Raw genomic sequence first — 19,421 nt, 5'->3', positions numbered from 1 at the left:
AATGTATTATTCTGCTGTTGAGGTGAAACTGTGTTGAAGTAGGTCTGTAAAGCCTATTTGCTATAAGTAAACACACCTTAAAGGCAATTAGAGTTCAGTTGCTATAAGGGAAATTTGCAGATTGGCGAGTGCCTGTAATTTCTGGCTCCAGATCAGAAAACATCTGTACTATGTAACCATTTTGCCCCCTTTCTATAACTTTGATCATCTGAAATATTGGGAGAGAAATTTGTTCTTCCCAAGAAAGAATCAGGACCAACTGTGATGCTGCCTATGGTTGAATAATGTACTGAAACTCACTGTCCAGCCTCATGTATGAAGAATAACAATTTGGGAAAGGCATTAGAGAGTAATCTATCCCATGGAACTGTATCCCAATGTTAGTCTGCATTAGGAGTGGGAAAGGCTAGAGGAAAAAACATGTACAAATAAAATGCCATTATTTGAAATGGAAGTTGACATTGGATTGTTTTGACTGAATAGCTTTGAATGGGTGTCATTGTAATACAGATTTAACTTCCACTTATCATGAGGTTAACCATAATTAACTCAAGATGTCACTATTCTTAAGGAATACATTTACCTTTTTCAAGAGTTCCTTGCCTGAAAGCAGGTCCTTGGTGATTATTCACCAAAACATGGCAAAGCGCCATGATATTTTTTACTATGGGTAGGACAAGGTGGCAGGCCCTGATCCTACCTCAGCCGGAATAGAGATTAAACCTCGTGCTGTTGCCTTTAATCCACATGCTAGTCATCCAACCAATTGAGCTAATTAGTTGCCCACATTCACTTACCATTCTGAAAACAAAAGCCACATTACATGATTGCCAGTCATTGTCCTCTGTAAACAATCAATGCTCACTGGTAATCAGAGTTGTACATGAAATGTTTTTGAGTAATTCATCTGTCTTTTCTGAACTTAGGGTTCATTCCTGTGTGACTGGATTTTGCTGACCTTCATGAACAAGAATGAAGTCTACAGTGCAAAGAAGTTTGAAGAGGTGAAAATACAACTAATCAGACTCGGGGACATTTTCTGATGGAATTCACTGAGATTGTTTGTAGCCTTCTCATTCTGCGACTTAGCAGTGGAGCTCTCCATAGCTGCTGTGGTCAGCTGGCAGGAAGTGTACTTCTGGATGGAACTGATTTCACCCCATCTAGGAGTGCAGCTCAGAACTGACAATATTTTGGTGGCCTCAATGATATAGCACTTGGATTTACCAATGAGCTGTCTCACAGAGATGGCACTCCTCAGCTGAAATGTTTAAGTAAAGCCCCATCAATCACCTCTGGTGAACATGAAAAATCCCATGACATTATTCAAAGAAAACAGGAAACCCCCCTGTTGTGATGGCCAATATTCTTCCCACAATCAACATCATAAAAAAACAGATCGTCCAGTTATTCATTCATTTGCTGTTGGATGGAGCTTGCTGTGCACAAATTTGCTGCTGCATTTACATAACAGTAATGACTGTATTTCAGGGTTAAATAATTAGCAGTCAGGTATTTAGGAATGTCCTAAAGCCATGACATATCAAATTTTTATGTCTTCAGGGGTTGTTTATCTGAACTAGTAGATGTGGTTTCAGTTTAACGTTTTAGTTGGAAGATGGCATCTTCAACAATGCAGCATTCCTGCAGTACAGCACTCATGCCAATCTAGACTATATGGAGATAGAATTGAGATCTTTTCTCACAATCTACTACACAATAAGGTATACTAGGTGACGATAAATACCCTGGTGGCAGAGAAAGAACTCTTGGCCAGGTTTCGGAGGAAGATACCAATGGCAGATGATCTGCTCTGGGAGAAAAGGAGTATCAGAAAGTGATCTCCAGTTTACCCATATTATACAGCTGTTTACATAGCAAGACTGATTAATTAAGATGCATGGCATAGGGAAGCATCAGGGGAAAGGAAACAAATGGCCCATATATTGAAATGGTGCAAAGATGAAAAAGCAACATATGAAAAAATGCCATTGAATTATTCCTGCTTTAGAATATGAACAATCTGTTATATTGTAGACTCTATACAACCCCATTCAATCACCTAGGAAAGTTCTTCAAAATGTCTCCATCTCTCATAAGTAATCAAGTAAACTTCTATATCACGGGCAGAATTTTCCCCCCGTCGGGGGGTGTTGTGCGGGGGGCGGGCGCGGACCAGATCAGCACCCCTGATTTGGTCCGCGCAGCCACTTTACATTCACAGAGGTGCCTCAGGGAGATAAGTTTTAAGTTTGAAAAATTTTAATAAAGAAAAAAGAATTTAAGACATGTCCCCTCATGTGACAGTGTCACATGAGCTGGGACATGTCAATGAACTTTAATGAAAAATTTTATTTAATTTATAAACCCTTCATGAAACCTCATCCCGCCTGTGGATGAGGTTCCATGAAAAATGCGAAGGTTGCCTGGGCTCTTTGCCTGCCCGTCAACCTTAAGGTTGGGCAGGCAGCTTTCTCAATAGGCTTAATTAGTTAATTAATGGCCTTAGCAGGCCTTTGACAGTTCGGCGCGCCTGCCAAATTGAAAATCGAAATGACGCGTGGTGACGTCGGGATGCACATCCAACGTCACCCTGCGTCATTTTACACCTTGGCGACTGGGCCCTGCCCCCACTCGCTGAGCCGAAAATTCTCCCCCATGTGTCCATCCCTGTACTGTCACCAAGGATGGTTGTTTTCCATAGGTCCCAGCAGTATACACACCATAGTGTTCAATGGTGTGTTCATTTGATTATTTGCATATCTCCTAATCTACATAGCTTCAATTCTATTGTTAACTAGCCACTTAACTAAATTAACAAACATAACGTTACCTCTGAGGGTCTATTCCACATATCCGCTTCTATAGGAGTTAAAAATTTTATTTTCTCATTCTTTATGAATGCTCATTTTATGTGTCTGCTAGCCTAAGTCAGCCTCCTTATATCCAGATTATCTATGCTTTTTGTTAATTTCAACACTTTTTTTCTCCCAACAAAAATCTGTGAAACTCCCCTCAATTTGAAATCCTGGAATCTTCCATGATGATCATTCTGCTTGAAGCCCAACAAATGTATCAGTGTCCATAAAGCTTACATGCAAAGTTACAAATATGTAACAACTTATTTTAAGTTGTTGTGAATTTTTTTTTGATGCATTGGACTACCAAGTTATCAGCAACAATAGCTTCATACCCAGGCGTTCACTTTCAATGAATAGTCAATAATCAAATCTAGATCCTTTTCTTTGCAAATTTGCTATATAATTGTCTTAATATGCACTACTTGCGTTTATCTACATCAAAATCTGTTATTTCTTACCCAACCACTTAATTGGTCCAGATACCTTTTAATGCCATCATCCTCTCTTGTCATCTGATCCAGTATCATCAGCAAGTTTAGTAATATTATGACAAGTACCTTCTGTGATGAATCAGAGATCTGCCTTTTTTCTAAATATATATATATTTTTATATATTCTTTTATGGAATTTCAACAGATGTTCTTTTATAGCCAACAGATGTTCACTTCAACTTGGTTACTATTGGCTGAAAACAAACTGGTTGGTGAATGTCCATAATATGCTTTACCACCTGGTAATGCAAGTTCAGAGAGGAATAATCGTCTCTGTCTACATAGATAAATTAATAAATGTCAATTATCACATTCATGTAGATGACAAACACCAATGTTACTTGCCCATCTACAGAAAAGAAAGAGTTGATAGTTTATTGCACAAAAAGACCCTGCAAGCAAGGCTTTGACAACTGTTTTCCCTGAAAGGGGTGAATGGCTACAAAAAGGATTGCAAGAAACCAGGCTAATAGGTTGTGTAGATGTCTGCCCATTTGTGTGTGGAAAAGTCTAGTCTATTTTGCTAGATTTCTCTCATCCAGGCTTTTGTTACCTTCCCAAAGAATTTTGAGTAGAGTTGTTGCTTTTAACTTCATGCTGACCAATCCTTTTGTTCCTTAGATAAGCATAGTGTTCGAGCATTTTTAACTTTCAGATTTAGATTAAATGGAGCTATAATTACTAGACTCATGGAAAATCCAACTGATTCCACTTTTCCTATTCATAATGTCAGTGGAGTAGAACTTCACAATGTCACAGGCAAATCTGCACAAAATGTCTGCTCTCATGCTGTTTCTAACCATTAGTTCTATAGCATAAAATGGGACAATAAGAAGTGACTGAATGATTCTGATGTCCATACAGCCAGCTCCTTTTACAGTGTTCAAGAATATGTACGGTCATTTCCATGAAATGTAATTTAAAGTTTAAACAATTTTGAAACTGCTTACTACAGATTTGGACATTAAAACCTCAGATTAAGACAGCCTTTTCATGGTACAATGTGCAATTGTTCTATTTGCATTTACTGCTTAGGACATGGTTATGAAGCAAACACACACACATACTCATAAAACCTTTTTTTACTACATAGGTTATTAAAGAAAGAATTATACTGGCAGTCAATGAGCATGGAGCTTCAGAACAAGAAATGAGAGCAATTCAACCAGAAAATTGCAAACATTGTTGATTTCCATATTATGTTATCCATCTTGAAGTGGGATGCAGAGAAGGTATACAAAAAATTGAATGGGTCTTGGGGAATTAAATAAAGTAGATAACCTCCCTGAACTTTCTTGGTTTCACTTACAGGGTGAAAACTGTTAACACTATAAGATGATGCTCATATCCATTTTAGTATTTACAATGCATCTTCACTGTCCATCCCATTGATGATAAGTCAAACTAATGCAGTCCCAAATCTCTTATATGCTGACACCATTATCAAGGTTCAACAATAAATATAATCATCCAATTTTAACTCTCCAGTCTTGAAGGGGCATTGCTACTTGGGCCAATACTTTATAAGATGGTTTATCAGGTGTGTAAGAGAGGAGTAGACGATACTACAATTTTTTAAGTGAAGTACATCATTTTAAAATGTATAAAAACTGTCCATGCTACAATGGTTGTTGTTGTCCAGTGGTCAGAATAGCAGTGTCTGAAGAATGGGCTGCCTTGAGCTCTTGGTCTATGTGATACAAAATTGACATGAAAGGAAAGGGCAGCTGATCAAACAAGCCTGCCCTGCACCTCATGATGGCACAACTACCTTAACTAGACATTTCTCAATCCTCCTCCCCACAGCCATGTAATCGACTGGGAAAGACAGAAAAAAACCCAGGGCCAATAAGGGAAAAACACCCTGGAAAATTCCTCTCAAACCTTCTCAGGTGATTAAAACTAGTCTCGGTGATCACATGGACCAAATGTTATCCATAAAGACACTTCACAGAATCACTACAGTGCAGAAGGAGGACATTCGGCCCATCAAGTCTGCACTGGCTCTCTGAAAGAACATTTCACCTAGTCCCACTTCCCTGCCTTACTCCCATAACCCTGCATTCTCTCTTTTCAGGTAGCAATCCAATTCCCTTTTGAATACCTCGATCGAACTTGCCTCCACTGCCTTTCAGGAAGTTTGTTTCAGGCTCCAACCACCCTTTAGGTGAAAACATTTTTCTTCACATCACGTTTACTCCTTTTGCCAATTATTTTGAATCTGTGCCCTCTAGTTCTCAATGCTCTCTTGAGTAGGAACAGCTTCTCACTATTTACCCTGTCCATGCTCCTCAGGATCTTGAATACCTCTATGAAGTCTCCTCTCAGCCTTCTTTTCTCCAAGGGCAAGAGTCCCAACCTCTCCAATCTATCCTCATAGATACAGTTCTTTATCCCTGGAATCATTCTTGTAAATCTCCTCTGTAATCTCTCCAATGCCTTCACATCCTTCCTTAAGTATGGTGCTCAGAACCGGATGTAGTATTCCAGATGAGGCCTGACTAGTCTTATACAAGTTCAACATGATCTCCCTACTCTTGTACTCAATGCCCCTATTAATAAAGCCTAAGATACTATATGCTTTATTAACTGCTCTCAACATGCCCTGCCATCTTCAGTGACCTATGTACATATACACCAAAGTCCCTCTGTTCCTCCATCTCCTTTTGAGTCTCTCTCTTTATCTTATACTGTCTCACCATATTCTTCCTGCCAAAATGGATCACCTCACACTTCTCTGCATTGAACTTCATCTGTCATTTGTCTGCCCAATCCACCAACATGTCTATGTCCTTTTGAAGTTCAAGACTATCCTCATTACAGTTGGCAACGTCTCCAATTTTGGTACCATCTGCAAATTTTGAAATCATGCCCTCCACACCACAGTCAAGGTCATTAATATTTTTCAGGAAGAACAACTGACCCCTGGGGAACTCCACTACAAACCTTCCTCCAATCTGAAAAACAACCACTTATCATTACTCTCTGTTTTCTGTCACTCAGTCAATTTTTTATCCAAGTGCCTACTTTCCCTTTTATTCCATTACCTAGAATTTTGCTCACAGGTCTGCTGTGTAGCACTATATCAAATGCCTTTTGAAAATCCATATATACTACATAAACAGCATTTCCCTTATCAACCTTCTGTGTTACCTCCTCAAAAAACTCCAGCAAGTTAGTTAAACAAGATTTTCCCTTAATGAATCCATGCTGGCTTTCCTTAATTATCCTGCATTTGTCTAAGTGACTATTGATTTTATTCTGAACTATAGGTTTCCTGCCACTGAGGTCAAACTCATTGATCTGTAGTTGCCAACTTTATCCTTGCAGTCCTTTTGAACATGGGTGTAACATTCGCAATTCTCCAGTGCTCTGGCACCTCCCCTGTGTCTAAGGAAGACTGGAAGATTATCACTAGTGCCTCTGCAATTCCCACTCTCACTTCCCTCAATACCCTTGAATGCAACTCATCCAGTCCTGGTACCTTATCTATTTTAAATAAAGACAGCCTAACACCCCCTCTTTCTCAATTGTAAATTTTCGTAGTGTACCAGTTACCTCCTCTCTCACCTCGGCCTAGGTAGCATCTTCTTCCTTTGTAAAGACAGATGCAAAGTACTCGTTCAACACCTCTGCTATTTCTCCATCCTCCACATACAAGTTCCCTTTTTTGACTCTAATCAACCCTAATCTTTCTTTTACCACCTTTTTATTATTTACATTCTTAAATAAGACCTTGGGATTCCCTTTTATGTTAGCTGCCAGCCTCTTTTCATGCTCTCTCCTTGCTTTTCTCATTAGTTTCTTCACTTTCCCTCTGGTCCTTCTATACTTTCCAAGGTCACGATATCATCCACCATGTGTGGAGACCAAAAGTAACTACAGTGGTCTGACCAGCGACCTACATCATGACAAAATGGCACTCTTATTTATATTGAGTGATTCTATTAATATAACATTACACCCCATTAACTTTAGCTACAACTTCAGATTCTGCTGTAAAAATGCACATCCTTTTTCAGTTCAAAGCTTTATAGCTTTGGGAGAGATGGTGGCAGTATGGTAATGTCATTCAACTAGTAATCCAAAACCTCAGGCTAATGCCCGGGGAACTTTGGCAGCTGGTGAAATTTAAATTCAATTAATAAAATCTGGAATTGAAAGCTAACCTCAGTAATGGTGACCATGAAACTCAATTAGGATAAAAACCCATCTAATGCCCTTTAGGGAAGGAAATCTGCCGTAATTACCTGTCTGGCCTAATCCAGTAATGTGGCTGACTCTTAACTGCCCTCTGAAATGGTCTAGCAAGCTACTCGGTTCAAGGGCAATTAGGGATGGGCTTGCCAGTGACGCCCACATCCCTTGAAAAAATAAAGAAAAAAATGTACCCGAGCAGTAGACAGAAAACTGAGAGTGTTTTCTGAACACATTTGAAGAATTTAACAGTTATCAAAGAATGACAGGAAAACCACACGAGGGTTTGATACATGTGCTGACAAATAAATTAATAAATTTGTTGATTTTGTTTTAACATAGGCTCCCGACCTTAATGTACCCAAGGAATGTTTTAACTCTCCTTCCAGTTATATTTTTTTAATATGTGTATTTATACTAAGAATGCCTTGCGCATTATTACCAGTCACATTTTAACATACCCCATTCTTCTATTTTATCTCAAGTTTTTTTTACCTTCAAGTCACCTCTTTAAAACAAATTAACAGAAGCTGCAAAATCCTCAGACGGTTGTGTGTAATATAGAAATTATTTTGTTTTTTGCTAATAATGCATGCACTGCAACAAACAATTTCCAGCTCCTTGGGGTCAGTGGGTAAATATACCGGGCCGAGGAATTTAACCATAAAGACCAGGAAGAAACTGGATTCATTCTGCATTGTGTTAAGTCAGTCAATTTCAGTTAGGATGGCACTGTATAGAGGTTACAGTTAACTTTAGTACCCTGGGTTATGGAGGGGGAGATTAGCATGGGTTCCAGCATATGCTTACTATCCAGTGGCACCTTCTGGAAAATGTTGGCATGTGTGTCAGGTAAGGACATTATTGGGCTTGTTTGTGATACTTCTTAGGATGAAATAGCTTGATCCTGATTGCATTAAGTTACAGTGTTTCCAATATGTGTGATTCCAATGACTTAACTACTTGTCCCCCACTTACTTTTACCTCTTTGCACTAACTTGACTTAATTGTGTGATCCATTTATTGGTATGTGATCCCTTTATTAAACTTATTAGTTTTCCATATTCATATGGAGAACTAATCAGAGTTCCTATTCAAGTGAATACTAAACATTTTATTTTGGCCCGTTTGGCTTCTGTGCCAAGTGAATATGATCACCTGAGTGTAGCTGAGGAAAGGGATTGCTATAGGGTTGATACTGGGGCAACTGCTCTTTTTAATATATATTAATGATCTGGACTTGGATATAAGGTTTTAAGATGACCCAAAACTTGCAAATGTAGTAAACAGTGAGGTGGATCTTAGCAGACTTTAGGACAACTTATACAGACTAGTGAAATAGGCAAACATATGGCAGATGGAACTTAATGCAGAAGAATGCCAAATGATGATTTTTAAAAGGAAGAATCTAAATGTTTCAATTTTAAAGGGGGCGCAGGAACAGAAACACCTTGGGGTTCACATATACAAATCTTTGATGGTGGCAGGACGATTTGATAAAGCTGTTTATAAAAATACATGGTGTTATAAATAGAAGGATAGAGTACAGAAGGACCAAAATTATTTTAAGCTTTAATAAATCACTGATCAGGCCAATTCTGGGCACCACAGTTTGAGAAAGACATCAAGGTGTCGGAGACGATGCAGAGGAGATTTATCAGAATGATACCAGGTATTGGAGACTACAGTTTTGTGAAGAGACTAGTGAATTGGTCAATTAAGAGTACAGAAGACTAACTGAGGTTTAAATGAAGTAATCAAAATTATGAAGGGATATCATAGACTAAATAAGGAGAAACTGTTTCCATTTCCACTTATGGGTAACCAAAGGGGACAGATTTAAGGTAATTGCCAGAAGAATAAGAAGGGAGATAAGGAGATTTTTAAAAAAAAACTCAGCATGTTGTTGGAACGACCTGGAATGCACAATTCTGAAAGTATTGAATCTGTTTCCACTATCCTAACTTTCAAGAGTGAAAGTGATACATACGTGAAAAGGAGAAAGAAATGTAGGCCATGGGGAAAGAACACAGTAGTAGCACTGATTGGATAGCTCCTTCGAAGAGCTGACACAGGTACAATGGGCCGAATTGTCTCCCTTTGTACTCTAAGATTCCATGATATGTCGAAGCAAGATGAATGCTTTTTCTTGTCTTTTGCTTGTACGTGAGACAATTTGAGATAAAAATAAATTGTTCATTTTTATTTTGAAAAATAAAAATCAATAATCAATTCAGTGTAATACTTTTGATCTTTTCCCATTAGATACAAGGGTAAATTGCTTTCACTTTTCACCATCGTTCCATTCACCATTGCATGTGCATCACAGCAGCAACTTGGCCATGAATCCATACAATCCCTTGAGGGAAGCACTCAGCCTCCAATCCATAGCCACATGCTCAACATTACTAACATCACAGTATTCAAAATAATGCAATTAGATCAACCAGAATTTTCTTTTCTCAATTATGCCTGGTTTCAAAGTATTCCAAGTTTACATGTTAAACAAATAAAATTAGTTGGTAGCACAGAACTTGAGTGTTGCTGAAAAAAAGGGGCATGATGTTGAAGCTTTTTGTCTTGCACTCATCAGGACAGATGCAAGGATGCCAAATTTCAAAGCGAGCAACAATTTATACTGCATGAAAAAAGGATGCTGATTGGTTGGCAAGTTGGCTCTGATTAGTTGAGGCACTGCCATGGAGAGTGCACCAGGGACCTATTGTTCCCCCATGCTTTTGTTTAATTCAAAAAAGACACAATGCCTGAACATATTCCTTTTGCCTAGAGGACAGGTTTCTACATGTAGCTTCTAGCAAGTGCTGATGGGTTTATTGCAAGTCCGACTGATAATCTTGAATTATTTGTTCATGTAATTATCAGCGCACACAGGATTGTTCAGTAACTGTTGCTCAATCACTGTATCACACCTAACGTTAGACATTGTGCTCTGAGTTTTGCAAGCACAGGCTGGTTGAGTGCAGTCAATACTCTGCCTATTGCAAACAACCGAAGAAATGTGCTGTTTGATATGATCCGCCAGTTGTTGGGCCAGATGGCCTACATACTTGGTATTGCACCAGCACTGAAATTCATATACCACATCAATCATTTGTGTGGCAACCATAACATCTTTTTTGCTTGATGACAGCAGCCTGTTATGGAAAATAGCACTTGTGTTGTTACTCTCTTTTTTTATACATTCCAGTTTTTTCCCCTTTTTTAAAATCAACTTTTTGATCACTTTTTGCTGGCTTCTAAAATTCTTCCAATCTTCAGCTTACTACTATTCTTTGCAATATTATAAGCCTCTTCTTCTATTCAAAAGCAAAATTTAAACCAGAAAATATTTCTGTTGAACATTTTGAACTGTTTCTTTAAATATTTCTCTCTGTTTATTTATTACAATGCCATTTGGTCTATTTAGCCAATCAACCTTAACCAGCTCTCCCCTCATACCTACGTAATTGGTTTTGTTCTTGTTTGGGACAATGAAATTAATTAATTAAACCTGCCTCATTACACAATGCTGGATCTAAAATAGCTTTATCTTTAGTTGGTTCCACAATGCATTGTCCTAGAAAACTGTCACAAAGCATTCTACAAACTCATCTACCAGACTACCTTTGCCAATTGAATTTCTCCAGTTTATATGAAGATTAATAATCATGGAAGGCTTTAAATTGCCTTTGTTACAAGCTCCAATTATTTCTTGCTTAATGTTGCATCCAATCATATAAGTACGGCTAGGGGGCTTATAAACCGCTTTGAGTAGTGTCTTCTGATGCATTATTTTTAACCTCCACACATACTGATTCTCCCTCCTGATTTTCTGAGCCAAGGTTCTTTCTTAATACGTGCGTACATCATCTTTTACTACCAGGGCTACTCATATTTTTCCACTCTCAAAATGTTAAGAATCCTGGAATATTTATTTGCTAACCTTGCATCCATGTCTCCGTAATGGCCATCAGTTCATCTACCTCTATCTGAATGCACAAGGCATTCACAAGAGTCTTTAATTTTTTTTTCTTACAGCTATCCCTTTGCATCACCTTATTTGCTGAAGCGCTATTACCATTAATCTTTTTGTCTTCCTGTCCCACTCTGCCTGTCTTACCCACATCACTACACTGCTCTATTGTCATGAATTTTCTCTTTGGATTTCCAACTTTCCTTTCACTTGACTTTGTCCCCACCTTTTAACTTAAAGCCCTATCCACATTCTTAGTTACGTGATTCACCAGGACACTGGACACAGCCTAGTTTAAGTGGAGTCCATCCCAACAGAACAGCTCCCTTTTCCCCCAGTACTGGTGCCCCTGTCCCGCTTTATGAAATCTCTTCTTGCCACATCACTTGAATCACACATTTTAATTCTCCAATCTCCTTGATACTATGCCAATTCACACATGGCCCAGGTAGTAATCCAGAGGTTATTCGCCTTAAGATTCTGCTTATTAGTTTAGAACCCAGTTCTTCAAATTTCTCCCACATTCTTAGTTCTACTTGTCATTGATTTCTACATGAGCCCTGAATTGCAGTGAAGTAGTTATGTCATCATTATGTCATTAATAAAATGTTTAAGTTAGATAGTATTTCCAACTAAAAGGGTCAATACTATCTCTGGAACTTACAGTATGTGAGAGAAAGTTACAACACAATTTATTACACTTACTAAATTAAGCCTCCACCACCATGACTACGCAGGTCAAGGGTAAAGATAAGCAAGGAATCCAGTTCTTCCAAACTTCCCTGCTGAAACCAGTAAGAGGATGTTTAAACTGAGTGCTACTGACATGGGTGTTGGGGGAACGAGTGCAAAAAGGGATACTTACATATTGAAAAATAATTAAGAATGACATTGATCCTGCATTGAGCAAGATCGGACTGGCTGGAGCAGGATGATGGAGGTAATTTTCAAAATAGAGAAGGGTGTTTCAAATGCAGGAAATATGAATTGTTGAAACATTAATGTTAGCTTCATTCTATATTCTGAATGCAGATGTTTTGTCAAGTCTCAAAGGACTGTTTCTCACACTGATGAAGGAGGATTCCACCAGCTGCATCCAATGTATTCGCTCTTTGTGGGTTTTAAACTTAAATGTCAGGAATCTGCTAAGATACTTGATCAGGTGACTGCCCAAATATGGATTTTTTGGAGTATTTCTGTGTTGGTTACTATATCGACGTTTAGGACCCAGTGCGTTGAAACACAAAATATTGATATACCTCACTGCCCCATCTCTACTCCCAGTTCCTGATCAGAAAAATGGCACATCACCTAGGAAGAATGAAACTAGAGTTGCTCACACATTTTCCAGTAGCCAGTATGGAATGGTAGAGTCAAGTCCTGGGGACAAGTTGCAAAGGATTATGATAAAGGAGCATGATGAAACAAAGTCAGACACTAACCACAACAAGCAGGTGAACTGCATAAAACTGCCAGCTCACAATGCATTAAGTCTGTATTTACATTCCTTCAGTGAACAGAAATTGCCCTAAACATTAACTGGTTTAAGTTCCTCAGAATCTAATTTGGCTTGACAGCAGCAACCTTTTAGTGGTGAATACCTAAGGCTGTCACTTTCAGCCCTGAAAAGTGCCCAGTCTACCTCAGAGTACCCTGGAAAGGCAAGGTATCTCAAAGATTTGAGCAACAGGTGAAGCTAGTCCTTTCACGCTGCTATTATGCAGTAGCAACACGAGTGGTATTTGCCAGTAACAGGATGCTGCTGTCAAGCCAAAAAGCCTATCACACAAATGAGTAATGTGCTATATGAATTTCTGTGTCAGTGTAATGCTAGGTACATAGGCCGTACATCCCAAAGACTGGCAGATCATATCAAACAGCATGTCCCAGCTGCTGTTTGCAACGGGCAGGGTACAGGCCGAGCCCCAACCAGCCCGTGCTTGCAAAACTCAAAAGTGTGCAACATTAGATGTGATTCCGTGCTTGGATAACATTTGCTAAATAATCCTCATTGTGATAAGAATTACGCTGACAACCAATTTAAGGTTGTCACTCAGACTCGCAGTGTGGCACTTTGCATATACTGGAAGCTACATATATTCATACACAGGGCCCTATTATTTACAGACAGAAAGAACATGCATACACATTGTTCAGCTGAAACAGGTGCAAAGTAAGTGACAGCCATTCACTGAGAGGGAGGGGGGAGAGAGGGAGATGGTTATGGGGGAGGGGAGGAGGATATGGGGGGGAGGAGGATATGGGGGGGAGGGGAGGAGGATGGGGAGGAGAGGAGGGGGAGGAGGATATGGGGGGGAGGGGAGGAGGATGGGGAGGAGAGGAGGGGGAGGAGGATATGGGGGGGAGGGAAGGAGGATGGGGAGGAGGGGGGAGGAGGATGGGGGAGGAGGAGGATGGGGAGGAGGAGGAGGAGGATGGGAGAGGAGGAGGATGGGGGGGAGGAGGATGATGGGGGAGGAGGAGGATGGGGGAGGAGGAGGAGGAGGGGAGGAGGATGGGGGAGGAGGAGGATGGGGAGGAGGATGGTGGGGAGGAGGAGGATGGTGGGGAGGAGGAAGATGGGGGGGAGGAGGAGGATGGGGGGAAGGAGGAGGATGGGGGAGGAGGAGGATGGGGAGGAGGAGGAGGATGGGGGAGGAGGAGGATGGGGGAGGAGGATGGGGGGGGAGGAGGAGGATGGGGGGGAGGAGGAGGATGGGGGGAAGGAGGAGGATTGGGGGGAGGAGGAGGATGGGGGAGGAGGAGGATGGGGGGAGGAGGAGGATGGGGGGAGGAGGAGGATGGGGGAGGAGGAGGATGGGGGAGGAGGAGGATGAGGGGGAGGAGGATGGGGGAGGAGGAGGATGGGGCGGAGGAGGAGGAGGATGGGGGAGGAGGAGGAGGATGAGGATGGGGGAGGAGGAGGATGGGGGACGAGGAGGATGGGGGGAGGAGGAGGATGGGGGGAGGAGGAGGATGGGGGGGAGGAGGAGGATGGGGGGGAGGAGGAGGATGGGGGGGAGGAGGAGGATGGGGGGGGAGGAGGAGGATGGGGGGGGAGGAGGAGGATGGGGGGAGACAAAGTAGAACTGAGTTTGTAATGTGAGATTTATAAACTCTAGGCTAAAGTTAATAGTGCTTAATTTGTATCATATATCAAAAATATTTAAAAAGTTTGTTTTTGTTGAAAAAAGTGTGAAACCTCATAGCTTAGTTTTGTCAGTTAATTGAAGAGTGTTCGGATTTCTTCTTTAAATGTTAACAGTCCCCATCAGGATTGTAACACTGCAGTCCATGGCTTTTTACCTCACTTATAACACACAACCATTTATCATCTGCAAACTACTTAATCATGCCTCTTACATTCAAGTCTTAATCACTGATATAGAACATGGAAAGCAAGGGACCTTCTAGAGTCCTGCAAATACCACTAAAAACAGCTTTCCAGCCACAAAAGCACCCATTGACTATTACCCTTTACTTCCTGTAGTTTGCCTACTCTCTTAACCATAGAACAGTAGCTGGCTAAAAGATTCACTTATACTTCACTCAGCTCTGACTGCACTATTGCATTAATTATTGTTAATTCACATTAACATTTTCAGTCTTTTTAACCTGTTTTAATGTACTGCATTAATATGCAATTTGATTTGAATTAGTCATTCATTTCCTACATTCACGACTCTGCTTTTATGCTTCGTGAATTGTCACATACACGCCACACTGCATATACATGACAATTTTATCTACAATTCCAACATCAAGTCCTTTAATATTTGACCAGATACTCTACTTAATCTGCAGATTTAAGAGTAAATGTTAAATATATCTCCCATTACCTTTCACCAATGGAAGAGCTGGAAAAATTGCATATTGAAAGCACAAGTCCCCTTCACTTTCAAATGAAGTTACTAATATTTATACAGAACTATAATCTCTTCTGTTGCTCACAGATAGTGTGGAATTTAGCATGTAGAGATTGGAAGCTGGTCAGTAACTCATGGGCTTGTGGTCAGTAAATTAGGGGGAGAGAGTTCCTCAAGCTTATTATGACGACACTGGAAAGTGATACTTGCATGCAATCACTTAAAGCTGAGCAAATACGTAATTGATTGGTTCAATTTACTTGAACTGATAAGGGACTGTCTGATGTAATGATGGATCAGTTGTGTGAGCAGGCTTGGGTTTTAGATTTTATTTTAGTAGGATTTAGATTGCCTGCTGAACTTCACCATTTTATTTTAAAGGCTTTTTACGAACATGTATTCTGCAACAAGCCAACTAGGTCAAGTCGTCATTTTTACTAACACCTTGTAGAAGGTTAGCAACATCAGCGTGGCTTCTTTTCTGTTAACAAGGTAACAATGTGAAGTAGTCACTAACCAGCAACAGATGATTGGATTAGAAGTACCTCAATTACCCTGTAATTGAAGGATAAGTAATTAATAATCATAGTTAATAAGAGTCAGATTATATTTATTTCTGCATTTCCAACTAATATTCTGATGTTAGGATTAAAGACGGAAACTTTAAAAAGTGATGTAACAGCAACAGTGAGAAAAGAACCTACAATATCCAGTAGCGGCCCCTATCAGACCACACTGTCCTTGACTAGCCCAGTGCTGGGCCGAATAAGACATTTGTGCAGTTTTGAGATAAAGAATACATCTTGAAATAATCTATTGTCTTATGTTGAAGGCAGTGTGTGCAAATGGCTAATACCAATGAAATCAATCCTTACAGCATTATTAATCAATTAGCTATTAGCAGCAACTTTGGATCAAGGTGGGATGATGCCAGAATTAGATATAAAAAAAGGGCTGTGGGAACTATTTTGTTTGTGTCCACCAAGTAGAGCGAAACCGGTTTGATCAACAGATCCTGAGGGAGTTCCTGTCAATGCAGGAATCAGTAGTGTAGCATTAGGCCCAGGTACAGAGCAGAATTCCTCTCAGTGTAGACCCCGAATAGTGCAGGTGCTTTCGGAGGCAGAGGGGCGAAGGGCTAAGGTTGTTTTCTGCTTCTTCTGGACTGGTCATCCATTTGAAGTAATGAAGTCTGTAGTGCATAATTGATAAGTATACTTGTGTCTTCTTTCTATTAGTTAAATGATTAATCTTTAGTTAATTGATAAGCAAAATAAAACAACAGTACATGAATGTTCAATAAACTTTGGTATTATTTGCTAATTCAGTGTCTGAGTCCTTGCCTGATGGTTATATCTCTGTCAAACTAAATCAGTTTAAAGGGTCAATTAGGGATCTAGCAATTAGGCTGCATCCAACTAAATTAAATAAAGTCTAAATTTATCAAAACACCCCTTTTTAAACATACCGTTGATAAATTGAAAGTGCCAGAACATTTAGCATGGAGACCAGATAGGAAAATTTGGAGACCCTTTATTTAGAATACATTCAAACCACTTCCCTCAGGAGAAAAAAAAAGTAAGATCTAAATCCTCCAGAATATCTCAAAAACATGAATGGAAATTCAGTGTGGGAATTCCATGGAAACTCAGTGTAGGAGTTCAATAAAAGTACAAGAAGTTGATGAAACAGACAATACAATAATGCTGCCTCCGAACGTTTGGTTCCTTGGTTTAAAATCTGTTAAAATTAATCTGATTGGCATCTTCTCCAATGACAAATGTTTTGCAAGACGGACCAAGAAAGGAGACACACAAGTTTCAAGATAACATTGAGTAATTTAAGAATTTAGCCCTAGTTAATGGGTGAAAAAAAAAGGAAAAAACTCTATTCTCCAAATAGATAATTCCTCAGACTGCCACATTAAACAATCTCCCCCAGTAAAAAAAAGAGCTGAAGTGCAAATCAATTCTTCCCCTCTTCCTCCACAACCCATAAAAATACTTGTTAACTCTAAGCCAAAATTGACCTACCCATGCTGGCATGAAAACAGCTGGTTAGAGATCCCTGACAACATTAATCCGTAATTACCCCCTATTACTGCTCAGTATCACCCAATGAAACTTCAGTTGATATTAGGACTCTACTAGGATTGGATTTCCATTCCCTGGTGATGTCAGAAACATGTATAAACATAGGCAGTTGTTCTCCATGTTATAAAAAGGACTTAGGATACAACGAAGATTTACTATAATGTTAACAGGACTGAGATGTTATAGCCATCATGAAGCAGAAGATGGAGAGGTGAATTTATGAAGGTTTGCAAGGTTATCAATGGGTTTGATACAGTAGACTTAGAGAAGATAATTCCAATTCTGGGCAAGACCAGAAATAGGGGTCGTAAGTATACAGTCACTGGTAAACTCAATTGGAAATTCAATAGAAACTTCTTTATCCAGAGGGTGGTTAAAGTGTGAAATTCATTAATATAAAAGCTAGTTGAGTTTAATGGCATAAGTTGCATTTAAGGGGAAGATAAATGAAACACTTGAATGAAAAATGAACAGAAGGATGTATTGATAGGGTTAGAAGGGTGGGAGGAGGTCCACATGCAGCATAAGCACCAACTGGGATGCATAGGCTAATTGAGCTGAATTGCGCTGTAAATACTATTTACATGCCAATGAATTGCAGTGTTGTCACTATGTACCACTGATGATCGGTATACAAGTTAAAAAAAAGCCATCCTGAAAGAGTGAAGGTGCCCCAAGTACCACAGAAGTGTTGATATTTTATTTGTATTGCACTGTAAGATATTGTAAAATATTCACACAACTTCAGCACAAAGTTCTGTTACAGTAATAAGGACAGTTTTAATTTCAATCAACTGCAGCACTTTTTACAGTAAACAACCCTAAATAAAAAACTATTTATAATTATATTTATATCCAACTAGCTCTCTGCAGACACTTCTGAATATCAAGAATTCAAACAGAGATAGAGACAGCTGGGAGACTCTGCTTACACATCAAGAAGAAATAAAGTCATCAATATGCAAAGAAAAGGGACTCTGCCTTCAAAACTCTCTGTTGGTATTATCTTGCCCCAAGAAAACATAACCAAGTAAAATATACCTGGTTAAGCCGCAAATTGGTGGATTTGAAATCTAAGTATGAATTCAAAAGACAGTGATTCATTTGATTTGTTCATAGATGATAAACGCTGCTTAGGTTGAAATGCCAATCCAGACAAAACAGCAAAAATTATGCCACTAACAGGGATTAATTGTTCTTTTCGCCAAGGGGTACTCTTTAGTGACAGCACAGTGTTTCCAGCAACCATATCTTAAAAAGCTTGGGCAAAAAATTAAAAATTCTGCCCAAAAGTTAGGGGCTGTGCCATAAAATAACATCTCTTCCAACCCGCCTAGTCTTTCTACCCAGTTGAATATGATAATGATGGATAGGTCTATTAACATCAGTCTGCATTATTTACCAGGATCCAAGCTTGAATAAACAAGGGTGCATTTGAAGTTGGATGATGGTCATTCTTTCAAGAAACTCACTTCACCATCCAATAGTTCCAGTGGAGAGGGTAACTTTGTCAGTAGGCAGAAATTGCTATGCTTGAGTTGTACCCTCCCAATCAGCTGGTTGCTACTCAGACCAGGTCATCCATTAGAATAGAGAAATGCTGAGATTGTGCCTCATCTGCTGGGATCAGCGAAACAGATTTAAACAAGCATTTCAGTGTAGAAAAGGTTAACTTCGAATACACCGACAGTGTTGTCCATAACTTTATTCATATTAGTTCATCTTGTTAATGCTTTGGTCTTCATGGCTTCATGTGTGTATTCATCCTAAACATCCAATCAACAGTCTCCAAAAGGAATGGCATGCTGTAGTGTCTGGCAATATTTCTGAATACCTGGATTTGGTCCAGAAATCCCTATAAATGTACATAAAAAAAACCAAAATGCATGCATTAGGCCATCTTATTTTATTTTACTTAGCATATACACATAAGGGGGTTT

The 19,421-nt window shown here is 39.5% G+C and overlaps 2 protein-coding genes across 4 annotated transcripts in view; one reads left to right on the top strand and one right to left on the bottom strand.

Moving 5' to 3' along the window:
- The window catches only part of p2rx2 (purinergic receptor P2X, ligand-gated ion channel, 2), a 78,731-nt gene extending 71,661 nt beyond the window's left edge, over positions 1–7,070 (top strand). For 2 of the 3 annotated variants that reach the window (XM_078554307.1, XM_078554305.1), the window contains 2 exons: positions 927–1,004; positions 4,446–7,070. In XM_078554307.1, coding sequence (XP_078410433.1) covers positions 927–1,004; positions 4,446–4,541 — 174 coding nt within the window. In that variant the 3' untranslated portion in view covers positions 4,542–7,070. Of the gene's footprint in view, positions 1–926; positions 1,064–4,445 lie in introns of those variants that run through there. The other variant, XR_013578211.1, reaches the window with a different exon arrangement.
- Positions 7,071–18,146: 11,076 nt separating this feature from the next.
- The window catches only part of pole (polymerase (DNA directed), epsilon), a 144,691-nt gene continuing 143,416 nt past the window's right edge, over positions 18,147–19,421 (bottom strand). The window contains exon 49 of the mRNA XM_078554304.1: positions 18,147–19,336. Coding sequence (XP_078410430.1) covers positions 19,223–19,336 — 114 coding nt within the window. The 3' untranslated portion in view covers positions 18,147–19,222. The remainder of the gene's footprint in view (positions 19,337–19,421) is intronic.

The sequence above is a fragment of the Cetorhinus maximus genome, chromosome 12 (genome assembly GCF_964194155.1).
Source record: "Cetorhinus maximus chromosome 12, sCetMax3.hap1.1, whole genome shotgun sequence".
Lineage (NCBI taxonomy): Eukaryota > Metazoa > Chordata > Chondrichthyes > Lamniformes > Cetorhinidae > Cetorhinus > Cetorhinus maximus.
This window is presented reverse-complemented; position numbering and strand designations above follow the sequence as displayed.